Raw genomic sequence first — 22,581 nt, forward strand, 5'->3', positions numbered from 1 at the left:
GGTTATCTTTGAACCTAATTATAGTCCATAGAAAGTTGACATTTGTTGGTCTTTATAAACTGATTAGTAATAATGAGAAATACTGTATGTGCAAGTGTTTGTGTTGCCTGAGGGAGCAGAGAGGCCTGATGTTTTTTATTATTATTCATTAGTATTAATATGGTTAATGTTAATATTTAACACTAGCTTTGTTTTCCTAGTCTAGACTTGCTTGAATTCATTTACTATAGTCATTCCTCCTCCTTTTTATTGTGCAAATGCATTGGTAAAAATTAGATTCCAAATTAGTATAAACATTTAGAAAACATATACAGAAGTTGGTCAATCCTGAGACTTATAAGTGATTTTCTCAGTATCTGGTAAAAAAGTATTGGCTGTCTGTGTTCTTTAGGGAAAGACATATGCAGAGGATAGCTGAAGAGCTAAACTTCAACTTTTTATTTCCTGGGCAATATATATACTAATGAGGTCTGGAACCTGGAGGTATTTATTAGGAAAGATTAGCAAATTGGTGCTAACACTGAGGCTGAAAGAAATTAGGCTGGGGTTAAAAAAAACCTGAGAAATAAAGTCACTAAAATTTTAAATTATATTTTTAATATAATAGCAAAGCCTGATTCTGTATTATTTAAGAAGATCACATATATTAAGTATTGAAAAACTTTAGAGACATACTTTAATTTATATACAAAGCTGTTTTCCTTACAGATGGTGGAAATCCTGTTCCATTATGCAGATCGAGCTCTAAAAAAGTGCCCAGACCAGGGAAAAATCCAAGTGATGGAGCAGCATTTTCAGGTACACCTTTGCAAGTGCTTCTAATAGACATTGCTATGAATAGGTCTAGTACTACTGCTCTGATATTATATGAGAATGGGACTTTCATGTTTTGGTTAAACATTTTTCAGTGTTCAGAGCTTTATTACAGGGTTTGTGGAGCATTCTCAGTGATTGAATTTTGAGGTAACAGGTGTACAGACACATGGGAACAGATGAGTAAAATGTTGTGGGTTGTTAGTGCTTAGGCACTTGGTGCTGCCTGGAAGGAAAGAATGTACGTATGAGGGTACATACCTGAGAATTGACACCTTACACCTTGATGATGCCTAACACTTACGTTAACTAGGCTAGTTGGAGAAGAAGTGTACTACCAAGGTTTAAATTTAGTTCTCCTAGGAGCACCTGTGATTTAAGATTAGCTACGTTGCCAAAAAAAAATTATGATCTCTTAAATATACTGATGAACGACCTTTAGTTTCTCTTGAAACTCAGTGAAAATGGAAGTCAAGGAATGACTTAAAGACCTGCACGGTGCTTATTATGAGAGTTTCACCATTTGCAGTGATCTCAAAATATATTTGTTGCAAATCTGTGTCTTCTTTCCCATTCTGAGGGCTCCCTCCCCTCCCCCTGCCTCCTCTTTTAACAAACATTTGAGGGTCTGATACGGGGGTCAGCAAACATTTTCTGAGAAGGGCTAGATGGAAAATTTAGGCTTTGTGGCGTATATATGGTCTCTGTCACATATTCCTCTGAGTGATTTTTTATTTGTTTGTTTTTAAACAACCCTTTAAAAATGTAAAAACCATTCTTAGCTGTGAGCCATTCAGAAACAGGCTGTGGGAGGACTTGGCCCATGGGTCAAAGGATGCAGCCTCTGGTCTAACATGTACTAGGCACTGGGCGGTAGTGTGTAAAAGTAGTCCTTGCTATCTTAAAGTTGACAATCTAGTCAAAATAACTTTTCTTGTGTACATTAATAGAAATGTTTAAAAGAAATCTAGGGTTTTGGAGTTCTGAGGAGCAGACACAGCTCATATCTTTTTTATATCTCCATTTGCTGCTCTTAACTTTGGAAGACAAGGATAGATGTGGCAATGAACAGTTGGAGGGTATCAAAACAGGATTTGGTTTCCTGAACTGTACTCTTTAATGCTGCAGTAGTGGGCTTCTGGCAGAGTAACTTGTACTGCCTTTTGGCTAGAGGCTTATTACATTTGTCAGTAAAGAAGAGAAAGAAGCCTATATAAGATTATGAAAGTAGATAACTTAGGAGAGGAAAACATATGGCAGAAAGAAGGCATTTGGGGACAAAACGGTTTGGGAACAGTACCTTGTATATATATGATTTTGTATATCAATGCAGTATATATAGAAAAGAAAACTTAGTATTTTAACCAGAAGGTATCTGTTACCAAGAGGTGGTAGGATGGTACTCATGTAAGAACTCTGGTCGTTGGAAGATGTACTTTGTTGAAAAGAAACATCCAATAGGGAATGCTAGGAGGGGCTAATGAGGGGTGTGTGTGTGTGCGTGTGCGCATGTACACATAAGATGGAAACCACCTTGCTGGGGAAGAATATGGTAGAGAGCTATACAAGAAGAAAGGAACAAAAGTGATATTCTGATGGAGAGATATGAAAGAATCTCAGCATGAGATTGTAAAATTTACTGAGAAACAAACTGTAGTAGTAATGTGTTCTTTAACCATCTAGGTAGTTGTCAGAAGTTTCATTCTGCTAAAAAGAGTATCTGATAACATTTTAAATTTATTAATCATTTAGTCTCATAGGTGGTAAAGGAAACGATGGTGGGAACCATTATCCTGAATTTACTTTTTCCCAATGATTGGGAAAATAGAAGGGATAGATTATTGATAGGAAAATTATCATTTATTTTAAAGTTTGTAATAATGATGAAAAATAACACTCGTGAATCCTGTGTTTTAGAAAGCAGATATTTTAGGGAAAAAAATATGGGCACAGTCTCATGGTTATGGGCTCCAAAATAATAATAGGTTCACAAAGAACAGGAAATTCTTAAATTCTGATGTAATAACCACAAACAATTCAAAGAGAAAGGAAATGGGGAGGAATGTTGAGAGAAGTATCTGTCTAGAAAACACAGAACAGCTACCAGTGTTGGATAGAGGCTGATAACCAAAGATATTTGCCAAAAGCATCAAGAATCTATACGACTGTCAGAAAAGAGACTGGTCTGGTGCAGATTGTGCCTACCAAAATGCTAAGGGGCACGAAGGAGGGCTTTTGGCAAAGATTCACTGAATACGTATATTATGTGCCAAGTGCTACATGAAGGGTGTGACATTCATTTTTTTTTTTAACATCTTTATTGGAGTGTAATTGCTTTACAATGGTGTGTTAGTTTCTGCTGTACAACAAAATGAATCAGTTATATATATACATATGTTCCCATATCTCTTCCCTCTTGCGTCTTCCTCCCTTCCATCCTCCCTATCCCACCCCTCCAGGTGATCACAAAGCACCGAGCTGATCTCCCTGTGCTATGCGGCTGCTTCCCACTAGCTATCTACCTTACGTTTGGTAGTGTATATATGTCCATGCCTCTCTCTCTCTTTGTCACAGCTTACCCTTCCCCCTCACCATATCCTCAAGTCCATTCTCTAGTAGGTCTGTGTCTTTATTCCTGTCTTAGCCCTCGGCTCTTAATGACATTTTTTTTTCTTAAATTCCATATATATGTGTTAGCATACGGTATTTGTCTCTCTCTTTCTGACTTACTTCACTCTGTATGACAGACTCTAGGTGTATCCACCTCATTACAAATAGTTCAATTTCGTTTCTTTTTATGGCTGAGTAATATTCCATTGTATATATGTGCCACATCTTCTTTATCCATTCATCTGATTATGGACACTTAGGTTGTTTCCATCTCCGGGTTATTGAAAACAGAGCTGCAATGAACGTTTTGGTACGTGACTCTTTTTGAATTATGGTTTTCTCAGGGTATATGCCCAGTAATGGGATTGCTGGGTCATACGGTAGTTCTATTTGTAGTTTTTTAAGGAACCTCCATACTGTTCTCCATAGTGGCTGTATCAATTTACATTCCCACCAACAGTGCAAGAGTGTTCCCTTTTCTCCACACCCTCTCCAGCATTTATTGTTTCTAGATATTTTGATGATGGCCATTCTGACTGGTGTGAGATGATATCTCATTGTAGTTTTGATTTGCATTTCTCTAATGATTAATGATGTTGAGCATTCTTTCATGTGTTTGTTGCCAGTCCATATATCTTCTTTGGAGAAATGTCTATTTAGGTCTTCTGCCCATTTTTGGATTGGGTTGTTTGTTTTTTTTGTTATTAAGCTGCATGAGCTGCTTGTAAATCTTGGAGATTAATCCTTTGTCAGTTGCTTCATTTGCAAATATTTTCTCCCATTCTGAGGGTTGTCTTTTGGTCTTGTTTATGGTTTCCTTTGCTGTGCAAAAGCTTTTAAGTTTCATTAGGTCCCATTTGTTTATTTTTGTTTTTATTTCCATGTCTCTAGGAGGTGGGTCAAAAAGGATCTTGCTGTGATTTATGTCATACGGTATTCTGCCTATGTTTTCCTCTAAGAGTTTGATAGTTTCTGGCCTTACATTTAGATCTTTAATTTTGAGCTTATTTTTGTGTATGGTGTTAGGGAATGATCTAATCTCATACTTTTACATGTACCTGTCCCGTTTTCCCAGCACCACTTATTGAAGAGGCTGTCCTTTCTCCACTGTACATTCCTGCGTCCTTTATCAAAGATAAGGTGACCATATGTGCGTGGGTTTATCTCTGGGCTTTCTATCCTGTTCCATTGATCTATCTTTCTGTTTTTGTGCCAGTACCATACTGTCTTGATTACTGTAGCTTTGTAGTATAGTCTGAAGTCAGGGAGCCTGATTCCTCCAGCTCCATTTTTTGTTCTCAAGACTGCTTTGGCTATTCGGGGTCTTTTGTGTTTCCATACAAATTGTGAAATTTTTTGTTCTAGTTCTGTGAATAATGCCAGTGGTAGTTTGATAGGGATTGCATTGAATCTGTAGATTGCTTTGGGTAGTAGAGTCATTTTCACAATGTTGATTCTTCCAATCCAAGAACATGGTATATCTCTCCATCTATTTGTATCATCTTTAATTTCTTTCATCAGTGTCTTATAATTTTCTGCATACAGGTCTTTTGTCTCCTTAGGTAGGTTTATTCCTAGATATTTTATTCTTTTTGTTGCAGTGGTAAATGGGAGTGTTTTCGTGATTTCACTTTCAGATTTTTCATCATTAGTGTATAGGAATGCCAGAGATTTCTGTGCATTAATTTTGTATCCTGCTACTTACCAAATTCATTGATTAGCTCTAGCAGTTTTCTGCTGGCATTTTTAGGATTCTCTCTGTATAGTATCATGTCATCTGCAAACAGTGACAGCTTTACTTCTTCTTTTCCAATTTGGATTCCTTTTATTTCCTTTTCTTCTCTGATTGCTGTGGCTAAAACTTCCAAAACTATGTTGAATAAGAGTGGTGAGAGTGGGCAACCTTGTCTTGTTCCTGATCTTAGTGGAAATGCTTTCAGTTTTTCACCATTGAGGACGATGTTGGCTGTGGGTTTGTCATATATGGCCTTTATTATGTTGAGGAAAGTTCCCTCTGTGCCTACTTTCTGGAGGGTTTTTATCATAAATGGGTATTGAATTTTGTCGAAAGCTTTCTCTGCATCTATGGAGATGATCATATGGTTTTTCTCCTTCAGTTTGTTAATATGGTGTATCACGTTGATTGATTTGCGTATATTGAAGAATCCTTGCATTCCTGGAATAAACCCCACTTGATCATTGTGTATGATCCTTTTAATGTGCTGTTGGATTCTGTTTGCTAGTATTTTGTTGAGGATTTTTGCATGTATGTTCATCAGTGATATTGGCCTGTAGTTTTCTTTCTTTGTGACATCCTTGTCTGGTTTTGGTATCAGGGTGATGGAGGCCTCGTAGAATGAGTTTGGGAGTGTTCCTCCCTCTGCTGTATTTTGGAAGAGTTTGAGAAGGATAGGTGTTAGCTCTTCTCTAAATGTTTGATAGAATTCGCCTGTGAAGCCATCTGGTCCTGGGCTTTTGTTTGTTGGAAGATTTTTAATTACAGTTTCAATTTCAGTGCTTGTGATTGGTCTGTTCATATTTTCTATTTCTTCCTGATTCAGTCTTGGCAGGTTGTGCATTTCTAAGAATTTGTCCATTTCTTCCAGGTTGTCTATTTTATTGGCATAGAGTTGCTTGTAGTAATCTCTCATGATCCTTTGTATTTCTGCAGTGTCAGTTGTTACTTCTCCTTTTTTATTTCTAATTCTATTGATTTGAGTCTTCTTCCTTTTTTTCTTGATGAGTCTGGCTAATGGTTTATCAATTTTGTTTATCTTCTCAAAGAACCAGCTTTTAGTTTTATTGATCTTTGCTATCGTTTCCTACGTTTCTTTTTCATTTATTTGTGATCTGATTTTTATTATTTCTTTCCTTCTGCTAACTTTGGGGTTTTTTTGTTCTTCTTCCTCTAATTGCTTTAGGTGCAAGCTTAGGTTGTTTATTCGAGATGTTTCCTGTTTCTTAAGGTAGGCTTGTATTGCTATAAACTTCCCTGTTTGAACTGCTTTTGCTGCATCCCATAGGTTTTGGGTCATCGTGTCTCCATTGTCATTTGTTTCTAGGTATTTTTTTATTTCCTCTTTGATTTCTTCAGTGATCACTTCGTTATTAAGTAGTGTTTTGTTTAGCCTCCATGTGTTTGTATTTTTTACAGATCTTTTCCTGTAATTGTTATCTAGTCTCATAGCGTTGTGGTCGGAAAGGATACTTGATACAACTTCGATTTTCTTAAACTTACCAAGGCTTGATTTGTGACCCAAGATAAGATCTATCCTGGAGAATGTTCCATGAGCACTTGAGAAAAATGTGTATTCTGTTGTTTTTGGACGGAGTGTCGTATAAATATCAATTAAGTCCATCTTGTTTAAAGTATCATTTAAAGCTTGTGTTTCCTTATTTATTTTCATTTTGGATGATCTGTCCATTGGTGAAAGTGGGATGTTAAAGTCCCCTACTATGAATGTGTTACTGTCGATTCCCCTTTTATGGCTATTAGTATTTGCCTTATGTATTGAGGTGCTCCTATGTTGGGTGCATAAGTATTTACAATTGTTATATCTTCTTCTTGGATTGATCCCTTGTTCATTATGTAGTGTCCTTCTTTGTCTCTTCTGATAGTCTTTATTTTAACATCTATTTTGTCTGATACGAGAATTGCTACTCCAGCTTTTTTTTGGTTTCCATTTGCATGAAATATCTTTTTCCATCCCCTTACTTTCAGTTTGTATGTGTCTCTAGGTCTGAAGTGGGTCTCTTGTAGACAGCATATATACGGGTCTTGTTTTTGTATCCATTCAGCCAATCTGTGTCTTTTGGTGGGAGCATTTAGTCCATTTACATTTAAGGTAGTTATCAATATGTATGTTCCTATTCCCATTTTCTTAATTGTTTTGGGTTCGTTATTGTAGGTATTTTCCTTCTCCTGTGTTTCTTGCCTAGAGAAGTTCCTTTAGCATTTGTTGTAAAGCTGGTTTGGTGGTGCTGAACTCTCTCAGCTTTTGCTTGTCTGTAAAGGTTTTAATTTCTCCATCAAATCTGAATGAGATCCTTGCTGGGTAGAGTAATCTTGGTTGCAGGTTGTTCTCTTTCATCACTTTAAATATGTCCTGCCAGTCCCTTCTGAATGCAGAGTTTCTGCTGAAAGATCAGCTGTTAACCTTATGGGGATTCCCTTCTGTGTTATTTGTTGTTTTTCCCTTGCTGCTTTTAATATGTTTTCTTCGTATTTAATTTTTGATAGTTGGATTAATATGTGTCTTGGCGTGTTTCTCCTTGGATTTATCTCTGTGCTTCCTGGACTTGATTAACTATTTCCTGTCCCATATTAGGGAAGTTTTCAACTATAATCTCTTCAAATATTTTCTCAGTCCCTTTCTTTTTCTCTTCTTCTTCTGGGACCCCTATAATTCGAATGTTGGTGCATTTAATGTTGTCCCAGCGGTCTCTGAGACTGTCCTCAGTTCTTTTCATTCGTTTTTCTTTATTCTGCTCTGCAGTCGTTATTTCCACTATTTTATCTTCCAGGTCACTTATCCGTTCTTCTGCCTCAGTTATTCTGCTATTGATCCCTTCTAGAGAATTTTTAATTTCATTTATTGTGGTGTTCATCATTGTTTGTTTGCTCTTTAGTTCTTCTAGGTCCTTGTTAAATGTTTCTTGCATTTTCTCTATTTCCAAGATTTTGGATCATCTTTCCTATCATTATTCTGAACTCTTTTTCAGGTAGACTGCCTGTTCCCTCTTCATTTGTTAGGTCTGGTGGGTTTTTATCTTGCTCCTTCATCTGCTGTGTGTTTTTCTGTCTTCTCATTTTGCTTATCTTACTGTGTTTGGGGTCTCCTTTTCGCAGGCTGCAGGTTTGTAGTTCTCGTTGTTTTTGGTGTCTGTCCCCAGTGGCTAAGGTTGGTCCAGTGGGTTGTGTAGGCTTCCTGGTGGAGGGGACTAGTGCCTGTGTTCTGGTGGATGAGGCTGGATCTTGTCTTTCTGGTGGGCAGGTCCTCGTCTTGGTGTGTTTTGGGGTGTCTGTGGCCTTATTATGCTTTTAGGCAGCCTCTCTGGTAATGGATGGGGCTGTGTTCCTGTCTTGCTAGTTGTTTGGCATAGGGTGTCCAGCACTGTAGCTTGCTGGTCGTTGAGTGAAGCTGGGTGCTGGTGTTGAGATGGAGATCTCTGGGAGATTTTCACCGTTTGATATTATGTGGAGCTGGGAGGTCTCTTGGGGACTAGTGTCCTGAACTTGGCTCTGCCACCTCAGTGGCACAGCCATGATGCCTGGCTGGAGCACCAAGAGCCTTTCATCCACACGGCTCAGAATAAAAGGGAGAAAAAATAGAAAGAAAGAAATGGGGGGGGGGGGAGGAAGGGAAGAAGGGGATAAAATAAAATAAAGTAAAATAAAATAACGGTATTAAAAGAAAAAGTAAAGAACAATTATTAAGAAAAAAATTTTAAAAAGGAAAAAAAAAACCCGGAAGGACAGAACCCTGGGACAAATGGTAAAAGCAAAGCTGTACAGACAAAATCTCACACAGAAGCATACACATACACACTCACAAAAAGAGGAAAAGGGGAAAAAATAATATATCTTGCTCCCAAAGTCCACCTCCTCAGTTTGGGATGATTTGTTGTCTATTCATGTATTCCACAGATGCAGGGTACATCAAGTTGATTGTGGAGATTTAATCCACTGCTCCTGAAGCTGCTGGGAGAGATTTCCCTTTCTCTTTTTTGTTCGCACAGCTCCCGGGTTCAGCTTTGGATTTGGACCCGCCTCTGCGTGTAGGTTGCCTGAGGGCGTCTGTTCTTCGCTCAGACAGGACGGGGTTAAAGGAGCCGCTGATTCGGGGGCTCAGGCTCACTCAGGCCGGGGGGAGGGAGGTGCACGGATGCGGGGCGAGCCTGCGGCGGCAGAGGCCGGCGTGACGTTGCACCAGCCTGAGGCGCGCTGTGCGTTTTCCCAGGGAAGTTGTCCCTGGATCCTGGGACCCTGGCAGTGGCGGGCTGTACAGGCTCCCCGGAAGGGGGGTGTGGCTAGTGACCTGTGCTCGCACACAGGCTTCTTGGTGGCAGCAGCAGCAGCCTTAGCTCTCATGCCTGTCTCTGGGGTCCGCGCTTTTAGCCGCGGCTCGCCCCGTCTCTGGAACTCCTTTAAGCAGCGCTCTTAATCCCCTCTCCTCGCGCACCGGGAAACAAAGAGGGAAGAAAAATTCTCTTGCCTCTTCGGCAGGTCCAGACTTTCCCCCGGACTCCCTCCCGGCCAGCCGTGGCGCACTAACCCCCTTCAGGCTGTGTTCACGCCGCCAACCGCCAAGCCCCGTCCTCTCCCTGCGCTCCGACCGAAGCCCAAGCCTCAGCTCCCAGCCCCGCCCACCCCAGTGGGGGAGCAGACAAGCCTCTCAGGCTGGTGAGTGCCGGTTGGCACCGATCCTCTGTGCGGGAATCTCTCCGCTTTGCCCCCCGCACCCCCGCTACTGTGCTCTCCTCCGCGGCTCCGAAGCTTTCCCCCTCTGCCACCCGCAGTCTCCGCCCGCGAAGGGACTTCCTAGTGTGTGGAAGCCTTTCCTCCTTAACAGCTCCCACCCACTGGTGCAAGTCCCGTCCCTATGCTTTTGTCTCTGTTTATTCTTTTTTCTTTTGCCTACCCAGGTACGTGGCGGGGGGGGGGGGGGTTCTTGCCTTTTGGGCAGTCTGAGGTCTTCTGGAGCGTTCAGTGGGTGTCCTGTAGGAGTTGTTCCACGTGTAGATGTATTTCTGATGTATCTGTGGGGAGGAAGGTGATCTCCACATCTTACTCTTCCGCCATCTTCCCGGAAGCTCCTCATTTTTGTTTAATTCTCACAACAGCACCACGAAGTAGATACTGTTTTTAGCCTCATTTTATTGATGAGGAAATTTAGGCTGAGAGAGGTTAAGTGACTTCCCAAGGTAGTATTGCTGATAAAGGGTGAGGACAGAACTCCAATCCAGGTTTTCCTGACTTCAGAGCCCAGCTCTTCACTAACCATTGTACCATATTGTTATTTTCAGAGCAAGTGCAGGGAAAGGATGCGTGAGAAGGGGTGATGTTAATAGGTGATCAGGAATGATAGTTATAGCAAACATCTGAAGTCTTTAGTGCTTACTGTGTGGCAGGCACTGTTACAAACCCTTCACACTTGTTAGCTCATTTCATTCCTATAACTCTATGAGGTAGGTACTGTCATTATTCACATTTATCAATGAGACTGAGGCACAGAGAGGTTGAATTGCCTGTTCCAGGTCACATAGCTAGTGAATGATAGAGCTGGGATTAGAATCCAGGCACTTGGGCTTCAGAGTCCACATCTGGACTTCTACACTCTACTCTAGAGCAACACTTCTTGTTTTGCTTCCTTTTTCATGAGCACAGAGAATGGTCTTTAAAATGGAAAGGTCCAGGGACTTCACCATCCAATGCAGGGTGGTCCAGTGGTTGGGACTTCACCATCCAATGCAGGGGGTTGCGGATTCGATGCCTGGTCGGGGGACTAGGATCCCGTATGCCTTGCGGCAGGAATGCCAGGGCATAGAGCAGAGGCAGGGTTGTGACAAATTCAATGAAGACTTTGGGGATGGTCCACATCAAAAAAGAAAGAAAGAAAATCTTAAAAAATAATAAAATAAAATGAAAACGTTCAGATAAATATATTAAAAAAGTTGAAGCCCAGGATATATTTCATATAGTGAAATCATGATTGTTCAAATCTCAAGATGCAGTGGAATTATAACCTGGGATCCTGTTTGAATGATCTGAGCTATCATTAATAATTTGTAAGTAACTTTGGATCAGTATTCAATTAAGACCCACTCACTTAAGCATGGATGCCTAAGCAGAGGAGACACAGTTTATTTCACTCAGGAGGACTATTTGCTTTTGGAAAAGGTGATCTTCAGCCCATTAGGATGAGTGAAATACATGCACAAGTCACCATAAATCTGCAGTTTTAAGTGTTAAGTCATAAATATTTAATCATAAAACAGTCATAAAATAATTAAATAGGTTAACTCTTAAAGTGTAATTTTTTAAAAGAAGAGTGGACATAGGAAACTACCCACTGATAACCCCAGTGTGGTTTATGAGCAATTTTTCATGAGTTCACCTAAAAACAACCTTGTTAAACTCATAAACTGCATTTTTGACAGAAATGTGAGGACACTATATTCTTCTTTTTAATTAATTAATTTTTTGGCTGCCTTGGGTCTTCGTTGCTGTGCATAGGCTTCTCATTGCAGTGGCTTCTCTTTGTTGCGGAGCAGAGGCTCTAGGTGCGCGGGCTTCAGTAGTTGTGGCACACAGGCTCAGTAATTGTGGCTCGTGGGCTGTAGGGCGCAGGCTGAGTAGTTGTGGTGCATGGGCTTAGTTGCTCAGTGGCATGTGTGATCTTCCCGGACCAGGGATCAAACCCATGTCCCCTGCGTTGGCAGGCGGATTCTTAACCACTGCACCACCAGGGAAGTCCCCAGACACTATATTGAAGCAGTGCTTATTACATAACATCTTGATTTTGTTAAAGCATTTTTCTTAGTTTTCCATTATCCTCATTGCTGAAATAGATTAGTAGATAGTAAGTAGATTTGCAGATGATGAACATCCCTACCCAGAGAGTATTCTTGGTGGCTTAGTATTAATTACTTTCTAGGGATCTTTCATATCCAGGTTTTTATCATTGATTTGGATGAAGGTTTATGGAGTGGCTTGTCAGATTTAGATGGCACCAAGAATTCGGGGTCCCAAATGATCTCGACAAAGTGCAATCAAAATTGTTAGGAGATGAAATTTAACAAGGGTAAACGACTTGCACTAGATTCAAATAATTAAGTTCCATGCATACTGGATTGGGAAAATCTAGCTGGACAGGATTTTAGTTGACCACAGACTTAGTGTGAGCCAGTTGTGTGTTAAGGCCCAGATAGAGGAAAGTGATCGTACCACTGGCCTACGTGTTGAAAATAAAAACTCTAAGATATTTTATGGACTGTTGACAGACTGACCTACATCCCACAACTGGGATGGTGGGAGGTTTTAAAAACAACAGTTAAAAAAAATACTGGGGTTGTTTAATCTGAGGAGAAAGTAAGTGGAGACACGGCTGCTTTCAGAGAGTGAAGGACTGTCATATGGAGATCTATTATATTGCAGCAGAGGGAAGGCTAATGTAAGTGGATAGAAATCAGGAGAAGGTCTATTTCAGTTTAAAATGACCTAGTGATGATGTAACAAATCTTGGACTTGTGTGCCTCCTACTATCGAATGTACTGAAGTAAAGGGATGATGACCAACTAATCAGGAGTGTTTTTTAAAAGACTTTGTTTTGCTGGGTGGGAAGGTCTGAGAATTCTGTATCATTATGGAGAAACTCATTGGAAACAGGTAACCTCTAATCCAATTAGTTCAAATTCCTAAGACTAGTTTCTATCTCAGGCAAAATACTGAGCATTTGCATTTTACCAGCAGGTGGCACTAATGCCTGCTGTCTCAGTTTTAATCTTTACCTTTGAGAAGGAGTCTCACCTTTTCCTTAGAGTCAGAATATATAATGCCATTCAGTATTTCTGCTTTCCTCCAAAGATCAATCAATATTTTGCCCTGTCTTAACTACAGAAGATAACTTTTGGATCTCATGATGTTTTTGACAGGCTGTGGCTTTTATTTATCTAAAAAAGATTTGAACCTATAATTATAATTTATTTGTACACTAGCTAGTAAGATTAAAAGGAATTAAAGTATTCTCTGCCTCATACATCTTGAACCTTACCTTTTCTTCGGGCTGTCTTTCCCATCCGCCAAACAAAGTCAAACAGCAAACAAATCCCTTCTTTGCCCCGCGCCATCTCTCATAGTCTTATGCTTCTTGTTTGTACAGTCTTAACAGAGCCACACATCTTATGCGCTGTCTCCATCTCCTCACCTCCCTCTCATTCCGTGTCTGTGAATTCTGTGGGCCCTTTTATTCCTCATCTTATTGGTCCTCAGTAGTATTCAACACAGTTAACGACTCTGGAAACAGTCTGTCCCTTTGGCTTCTCTGTTATCCGAGTTCCCTGCTAACAGTGTTCTCCAACTCTAAAGTTGCCCAATGAACTGTGGAAGCATTTTCATGTATTTTGGGTTATTTTATCTTGCTACATTTATCTGAAACAAAGTAGAGGTATAATAAATAAACCAGAGGCATTTAAAAAGTATCAATCAGGCCAAAAAAATTTGAAAAAATAATGTAATTTTAAAATATCTTCAAAGTTAAGCCTTACATTGTTACCAAGCTCTCTTTCCAGGTTCATTTTACATTTCCATGACAGAGAGAACATTCAAGGCCATTGTTATAGCAGCTGTTGGCATATATTTTTGTATTAAGAGTTCATGCCAAAGAATGGACAGAGACTAAAAGCTGAATGTAGGGTGAGGCTGTAGAGCTTTCCTTGTCTAACTCATGCTTCCCTGAGATGCTTTGAAGAAAGAAAAACAGTGTTGGTGTCCAGCATACTGCTTTATCCCTGAGGCTTGTTTAAAAATGTTGGTTCTGGGGAGTCAGATTTTTCCTAGAAGATTATTTTGTTATCATCATACCTGAAAATAAAAAAAAAGGAAAAATGCATATACATATATACACATACAGAGAGCTATCTATATCTATATAGCTGCTCACGGTGTTTTGTTTGTGTACTAATACTCCAATACCAGCTGCTTAGCTCTGAGAGCCCACAGGGATCGATTGATTGATCTATCTGTCTGTCTTTCTGAGGTGTGTGTGTGTGTGTGTGTGTGTGTGTGTGTGTGTGTGTGTTCAGGTATGTTTATCTACTTTGCTGTACATGTACATTCTAGGCTTTGTTAGGATTTTGAATCATTATCAAACAATGTGGTTTTCATTGCCTGATTGATTTTTAGAATATAAATTATGTGAATTATATTGCTCCAGAAAGCAAAGGAATCTACATCTGCTATCTCATTTCTTTTCACATCATCCCTATGAAAGAGGGAAAGGCAGAGATTATGTCTTCAGCTGGCAGATGGTAAGACAGTCACAATGCAATAAAATGATCTATTCAGTCGCTCAGACAATTGACACGCTTAAATATTTAGGTTTTCTGTTAGCTCAGAGTTTTATTCACATATCCACATTGTCTTCTTTAATTAATCTTAAATGTACACAGATACCTAACAAGAGAAACAATCTTCTTTGGTCAGTTGTAGGGCTGTGCATTGAGGAAAAGATTAGAGAAATATTTACTTTTTTTGGATTCTGGAGACCAAAAATTCATCCATTTCTCAGGGGTGGCCTTGTAAGCTTTTGAGACCGAGACGAATCTTCTTAAAGCAGATGTTGCTTACTGTGTCTGTGTTGAAAGACAGTCAGATAAGCAAGCAGCACACAGTATAGGCTGAACTTAAAGGCAGGAGGGCTAGGCCCTTGATATTGTAGTATCCCATAGGTTGGCATATGTAGACCAGGTCTGGCTGGATGGACTGAGGATTTTGCTTCAATAGAAGGACTGGTCTTTTTCCATTCTCTTTTTCTTTAGGGCTCTTGTGAGAGCAGCCTTCCAAATGAGTTAAGTGGGGATCATCTGAGCTTGGGCATCAACTGCTCAAGGTGCTTGTATACTAGTCCTGGGAATGTCAGCTGCCTAACTCTGACCGCAGATCCTGTGGGAAGTTGAGTCAGTGCTTAGCCCTTACCACTGGGAAGATGGGGAGCTACTGATCCTACCTAGCTCATTTTCAGGCATCTAGGAAATTGCCACCAGGGATCATCCACTGGACAGTCAGGCTTGTCTCTTCATAATCAGATTCTGGAAAGGAAGGCTTAAATAAGGAAATAGATTTGGCTTTAACGAATGTTTTGTTTATGATTTTAAATGTTCAAAATTGATAAAACCCTGGTTTCTTTAAGAAGCCAGATTGAAAGTGCTAATTTGGATAGGTTAGCCCTATTTAAGTGAGTTGAGTAAGAATAGTCAGGGGCAGGCAGGCGTGTGTATCCTTTTTTTTTCTTTTAATTAAATGTTAAATTTTGGGATAGTTGTAGATTCACATTTAGTTGTAAAAATTAATATAAAGAGATCCCGTGTACTCTTAACTCGGTTTTCCCCAGTGGGAACATCTTGCAACATCTTGTATATTGTACAACTGCATAACCAGGATATTGACCAGTACAGTGAAGATACAGAACATTTCCATCACCACAGGATCCCTCATTATCCCTTCTGTAGCCACACCTACTTCCCTCCTGCCCCCAGCCCTTTTTTAGCCCTTGGCAATCATTAATTGTTCTCCATTTCTATAATTTTGTCATTTCAAGAATGTTATATGAATAGAATTTATAGTATGTAACCTTTTGGGAATTGACTTTTTTAAACTCAGCATAATTCTCTGGTGATTCATCTAGGTTGTTGCCTCTATCACGTTTGTTGCTTTTTATTGCTGAGTTGTATTCCATAACATGGATGGATGTACCACAGTTTGATTAACCATTCACCCAATGAAGGACGTCATTGTTTCCAGTTTGGGGCTATTAAAAATAAAGCTGCTATAAACTTGTGTATACTGGTTTCTGTGTGAACCTAAGCCTTCATTTCTCTGGGAGAAATGTCCAGGAGTGCAATTGCTGGATCATATGATAGTTGTATGTTTAATTTTTTAAGAAACTACCAAACTGTTTCCCAGAGTGGTTGTACCATTTTATATTTTCAGCAGCAATATATGAGTGATCCAGCTTATCTACGTCCTCACCAGCATTTGACGAAGTCACTCTCTTTTATCTTTGTTATTCTGATAGATGTGTAGTGAAACCTCATTGTGGTTTAACTTATGTTTCCCTAATGACTGATGATGTTGAACATCTTTTCTTGTGCTTATTTGCCATTTGTATATCTTCTTTTGTCAAATGTCTGTTCGTGTGTTTTGCCTATGTTCTAATTAGATTGTTTTTATTTTACTGTTGAGTTTTGATAGTTCTAGATTTTTAAAAAACATATGCCTCATTCTAGCTTTTTGTCAGGTAGGTGATTCTCCCAGTAAGTAGCTTTTCTTTTTATCCTCTTAACAGGGGCTTTTAAATTCTGATGAAGTCCAGTTTATTAATTTTTCCTTTTATGCTTTTGGCATCAAGTCTGAGAATTCTTTGTCTAGTCTAGGATCCTGAAGATTTTCTCCTGTGTTTTTCCTAAAAGTTTTATAGTTTTGTGTTTGCACTTAAATCTGTGATGTTTTGAGTTAAATTTTATATAACTTATGAGACTTAGACCAAAGTTTATTTGTTTTTATTTTTATTTTTTTTGGCCTATGAATGTCCAAGTGCTCCAGCACCATTTGTTGAAAAATCTTTCCTTTCCCCCATTGAATTGCTTTAGCACCTTTGTCAAAAATGAGTTGGGCATATTTGTGTGGGTCTATTTCTCGGTTCTCCTTTCTATTCCATTGACCTATGTGTCTATACTTCTGCCAATACCACAGTCTTGATTACTGTAGCTATGTAGTAAGTCTTGAAATTGGATAAAGTGATTCTTCTACTTTATTTTTCATGTCAAAATTGTTTCAGCTATTCTAATTTCTTTGCTTTTCCATATACATTATAGAAAGTTCTTGTCTGTATCTACAAAAAAATCTTGTGAGGATTTTGATAGAAATTATATTAAATCTATGTATCAATTTGGGCAGAATTGACATCTTTACCATGTTGAGTCTTTTGTTTATTTATTTTTGGTTGCATTGGGTCTTCATTGCTGTGCGTGGGCTTTCTCTAGTTGCAGCGAGCAGGGGCTACTCTTCGTTGTGGTGTGCGGGCTTCTCATGGCAGTGGCTTGTCTTGTTGTGGAGCACAGGCTCTAGGTGTGCGGGCTTCGGTAGTTGTGGCATGCGGGCTCAGTAGTTGTGGCTCGCAAGCTCTAGAGTGCAGGCTCAGTAGTTGTGGTGCATGGGCTTAGTTGGTCTGCGGTATGTGGGATCTTCCTGGGCCAGGGCTCGAACCCGTGTCCCCTGCATTGGCAGGCAGATTCTTTCCACTGCGCCACCAGGGAAGTCCACCATGTTGAGTCTTACAGTCTTCTTTGATTTCTTTCATCAGTATTTTCTAGTTTTCAGTACAATTCCTGTACATTAGACTACATTATTAGATTTATACCTCGTCAGTCTGCCTGCTTGCCTTCCCTCCTCTCCTCCCTTCTTTTCTTTTGCAGTTGTAAATTGTATTGAATTTTTAATTTTGGTGTCCATGTGTTCACTAATAGCATATAGAAATAGAATTGGTTTTTGTGTGTTTATCTTGTATCCTGCTATCTTGCTGGACTCACTTCTTAGTTCTAGGAAGTTTTGTGTAGATTCCTTGGGATTTGCTATGTAGACAATCATGTTATCTGCAAACAGGAATAGTTTTATTTTTTCCTTCCTAATCTATGCCTCCCCCAAATCCCCCACCCCTTTTTTTCCCTTTATTGCATGGTTAGAACTTCCAGGGCAGTATTTCCAGGGCTAGAACTTCTTACTGTGTTAAATAAGAGTGGTGAGAGCTGACATCCTTGCCTTGTTCCTAGTCAGAGAGAAAGCATTTTATTTTTCACCTTTAAGTAGCTGCATGTTTGCTGCAGGTACTCGGTCAAGTTGTGGAAATTTCCCTCTCTTTCTGTTTTTCTAAGAGTTGTTTTTCTTGAATGGGTGTTGAATTTTGTCAGATGTACTTTCTGCACTGACTGATATGATTTTTCTGCTTTAGCCTGTTAATATGGTGCATTATATTGATGGATTTTAAGTTATTGAACCAGCCTTGCATGCGTGGAATGAACCTCACGTGGTCATGATGTGTAATTCTTTTTATATATTGATGAATTATGTATGCTAATGTTTTGTTAGGGATTTTTTTTTTTTTTTTGCGGTACGCGGGCCTCTCACCGCTGTGGCCTCTCCCGTTGTGGAGCACAGGCTCCGGACGCGCAGGCTCAGCGGCCATGGCTCACGGGCCCAGCCGCTCCGCGGCGTGTGGGATCTTCCCGGACGGGGCATGAACCCGTGTGCCCTGCATCGGCAGGCGGACTCTCAACCACTGCGCCACCAGGGAAGCCCTTGTTAAGGATTTTTGCATCTTTATTCATGAGGGATTTTGGTCTGTAGTTTTCTCTTTTTGTAATGTCTTTTCAGATTTTGGTGTTAGTAATACTATACAAAATGAGTTGGGAAGTGTTCTCTCCTCTTTCGTTTTCTGGAAGAGATTATATAGAATTGGTATCAGTTCTTTAAACTTTTTTTTTCTTTTTTTTTTTTTTTTTTGCGGTATGCGGGCCTCTCACTGTTGTGGCCTCTCCCGTTGCGGAGAACAGGCTCCGGACGCACAGGCTTAGCGGCCATGGCTCACGGGCCCAGCTGCTCCACGGCATGTGGGATCTTCCCAGACCGGGGCACGAACCCGTGTCCCCTGCATCAGCAGGCAGACTCTCAACCACTGCGCCACCAGGGAAGCCCTCTTTAAACTTTTAATGTAATTCTTCAGTGAAACCATCTGAGCATAGAGATTTGGGGGGGCGGTTTAAAATTATGCATTCACTTTCTTTAATAATTAGAGGGGTATTCAAGTGATCTATTTCATATTGAGTGAACTGTGATAGTGTTTTTTTGAGGAATTGATCCATTTCATCTAAGCTGTGAAATTTATGTGTGTAGTGTTGTTCATGGTATTCCCTTATTATCCTTTTGATATCTACAGGGTCTATTGTGATATCCCCTGCTTCATTCCTTATGTTGGTAATTGTGTCTACTTCTTATTCTTTGTCAGTCTTGGTAGCATTTCCTCAGTTTTACTCTCTTTTTTCAATTAACTGGCTCTTTGTTTTACTGACATTCTCTATTGTTTTTTTGTTTTCAGTTTCATTGATGTCTGCTCCTTATGTTCTTCCTTTTGTTTGCTTTGTATTTATGTTGTTCCTCTTTTTCTAAGTTTTTGAAATGAGAGCTTAGGTTGATTTGAGACTTTTTCTGTTTTCTAATGTATGTATTTAATGCTGTAAATTTCCTTTCAGCATGACTATTAGCTGTGTCCTACAAGTTTTGATGTGCTGTATTTTCATTTTCATTCAGTTGAATGTATTTTAAAATTTCTCTTGTGACTTCCTCATTGATTCATGGGTTATTTAGAAAGGTGTTGCTTAGTTTTCAACTGTTTGCAGATTTTCTTGTTATCTTTCTGTTTGTGATTTCTAGTTTGATTCAGGTGTGGTTGGAGAACACATGCTGTATGGTTTCAGTACTTTCAGGTTTGCTGAAGTTTGTTTAATGACCCTAGATGTCGTTTATCTTGGAATATGTTCAGTGGGCACTTGAAAAGAATTTGCTTTCTGCTGTTGTTGGTTGGAGTGTTCTAAAAATATCATTTGGGTATTTTGATGGTTGATGGTGTTACTGAGTTTTTCTATATCCTTGTTAATTTTCTGTCTAGTTCTTTCAGTTTCTGAGAGTATGTGTTGAAGTCTCTAGCAGAATTGTGGATTTGTCCGTTTATCTTTTCAGTTCTATCAATTCTTGTTTCATTTACTTTGCAGCGCTGTTACTTGATGCATACACATTTAGGATTGCTGTTTTCTTGGTGGATTGACGCTTTTATCATTATAATGTCTCTGTTGGTTTATGGCAGTGTTCTTTGCTCCAAAGTTTATTTTATCTAATATTAATGTAGCCACTCCTGCTTTCTTTTGATTGATGTTTGCATCATATGTCTTTTTCTATCAGTTTATTTTCAACCTGCCTATATTGTTAAATTTGAAGTGAGTTCTTTTGTAGACTTCTTGAATCCATTTTGCCAACCTCTGTCTTTTAATTGGTATATTTAGACCATTTACATTTAACGTAACTGTCCATATGTTAGGGTTTAAGTCTGTCATTTTTTGTTTTGTTTCTTCTCTCAATTTTTTGCTTCTCTGTTTTCTTTCCTACCTTATTGTGAGTCACTTGAAAATTCTTTAGAGTTTCATTTTGATTTATCTGTAGTATATTTGAGTGAATCTTTTTGTATAGATTTTTATAGTGGTTGCTCTAGGTATTATATATACATTCCAACTGAAGTAGTGTAGAAACCTTACTTGCCTTTATATCCGTTTACTCTTTCCTCTTTATAATATATTGTCTTAAATATTTCCACTGCATTCATTTAGAACTACATCACACAGTATAATGTTTGCTTCAACTGTAAAACATAAGTGAGAAAACTCAAGAGAAGGACTGTCTATTTTATTTACCCTTGTTTTTGCTTGCCACATTCTTTCTTCTTTCCTGATGTACCAAGGTCCCTTGCTTTACCGTTTCCTTTCTGTTTAGAGAACTTTAATTAGCCATTCTTTTGGAGTAATTTTGCTGGCAGCAAAGTCTTCTTCATCTCAGAATGTCTTGATTTTTCCTTCATTCCTTAAGAGTATTTCACTAGATTTAGGATTCTGGGTTGACAGTTATTTTCTTTCAGCACTTGAAAAAATCATGCTACTTCCTCTGGCCTCCATGATTTCTGTTGAGAAATCCAGTCATTCAAATTATTTTTTCCCTCTGTCGCTAAGGTGTGGGATCAAACCTGGGCCTCAGCAGTGAAAGTGAAGAGTCCTAACCACTGCACTGCCAGGGAGTTCCCAGGTGTGGTCTTTTTTATGCCACTTTTAAGTTGTTTTTTTTTTGTCTTTAGTTTTCAGAAGTTTTGAAAACTATCTTTGGTGTGGATTTCTTGGATTTATGCTGTTTGGATAAATCTGTGTGTTTATGTCTTTTGCCAAATTTGGGACATTTTTAGCCATTACATCTTTGAATACTTTTTCAGTCCCACCCTCTTTCTTCTCTCCTTCTGAGACTCTTATATCACAAATGTTAGATCTTTTTTATAGTCCTAGAAGTCCCTGAGTCTTTGTTCACGTTTTTTCAGTCAGTCATTTTTTTTCTCCTTGATTATAAATTTCTGTTGTTTTTTCTTCCAGTTCACCGATTCTTTCCTCTGAACCCTGTATTCTTCTATTGAGCCCGTCCTTTGAGTTTTTGTTTGTTTGTTTGTTTTTTGCGGTACGCGGGCCTCTCACCGCTGTGGCCTCTCCCATTGCGGAGCACAGGCTCCGGTCGTGCAGGCTCAGTGGCCATGGCTCACGGGCCCAGCCACTCTGCAGCATGTGGGATCTTCCCGGACCGGGGCATGAACCCATGTCCCCTGCATCAGCAGGTGGACTCTCAACCAATGTGCCACCAGGGAAGCCCCCATCCTTTGAGTTTCTAAAATTTTCAGTTGTTATATTTTTCAGTTCTACAATTTCCATTTGGTTCTTCTTTATATATTCTATTTCTTGGGTGAAACTTTCTGTATTTTCATTTGTTCCAAGGTTGTTTGTAATTGCTCATTGAAGCACTTTTATGATGGCTGCTTTAAAAATCTTTGTCAGATCATTTTAACATCTCAGTGTTGGCATCTTTTGATTATCATTTTTAAATTCAGGTTCAGATCTTCCAGGTTCTTGATATAATTTTTGATTTTCTTTTGAAACCTGGCATTCTGGATGTTTATATTGTGAGACTCCATATCTTATTTAAGCTTTCTGTTTTAGCTGCTTCCTTCTGATAGTGCCCTGGCAGGGTAAGAGGAGGAGTGCCACTCTATTACTGCCAAATTTGGGTAAAAGTAGCTTCCCTACTCATCTTCCATTAATACCTGATGAGGAGTGCTCCTCCTCACTGCTGGACTGAGATGGGAGTTCCTGCTCCTTCTTAGTCCTTCCCTGGTACCTCACTGGCTAGTTAGTGAGACTAGGGGTGCCTCGTTGCTGCTTTTCTTGTGGCCTCCATTGACATTGTGGTGAGAGTGGCCTCATTACCGCTGGATTGGGCACTGGTGAAAGTTCTGATTCATAGGACTCCTCTGACACCATTCCCCAGTGGGGCCTCATTACTCTTGGGTGTAGGTAGGAATTCAGCTCCCAACATGATCTTCATTGCTACTTTCCATGGGGGAGGAGGAAGGTGTTTGTTATTGGCTTGTTGGGATTGAAAGTCCTGACTTTCTATAGACTTCTGTGATATCACCCTGATCGGGGAAGCGGGGATTGGAGTACCTTATTATATTCTGTGTAGGGTGAAAATCTAGGTTTTCCACTCAGCCTTTGCTGGCATGGGTGAGTGTATCAATCAGGGATCTC

At 39.5% G+C, this 22,581-nt stretch overlaps 1 protein-coding gene across 6 annotated transcripts in view; it reads left to right on the plus strand.

Annotated features, from left to right (window-relative positions):
• Window positions 1–22,581, plus strand: part of VPS8 (VPS8 subunit of CORVET complex) — a 315,789-nt gene that overhangs the window by 64,236 nt on the left and 228,972 nt on the right. For all 6 annotated transcript variants that reach the window (XM_079921327.1, XM_079921325.1, XM_079921329.1 and 3 more), the window contains one exon: window positions 709–798. In XM_079921327.1, coding sequence (XP_079777453.1) covers window positions 709–798 — 90 coding nt within the window. The remainder of the gene's footprint in view (window positions 1–708; window positions 799–22,581) is intronic.

The sequence above is a fragment of the Stenella coeruleoalba genome (genome assembly GCF_951394435.1).
Source record: "Stenella coeruleoalba genome assembly, chromosome: 5".
Classification (NCBI taxonomy): Eukaryota; Metazoa; Chordata; class Mammalia; order Artiodactyla; family Delphinidae; genus Stenella; species Stenella coeruleoalba.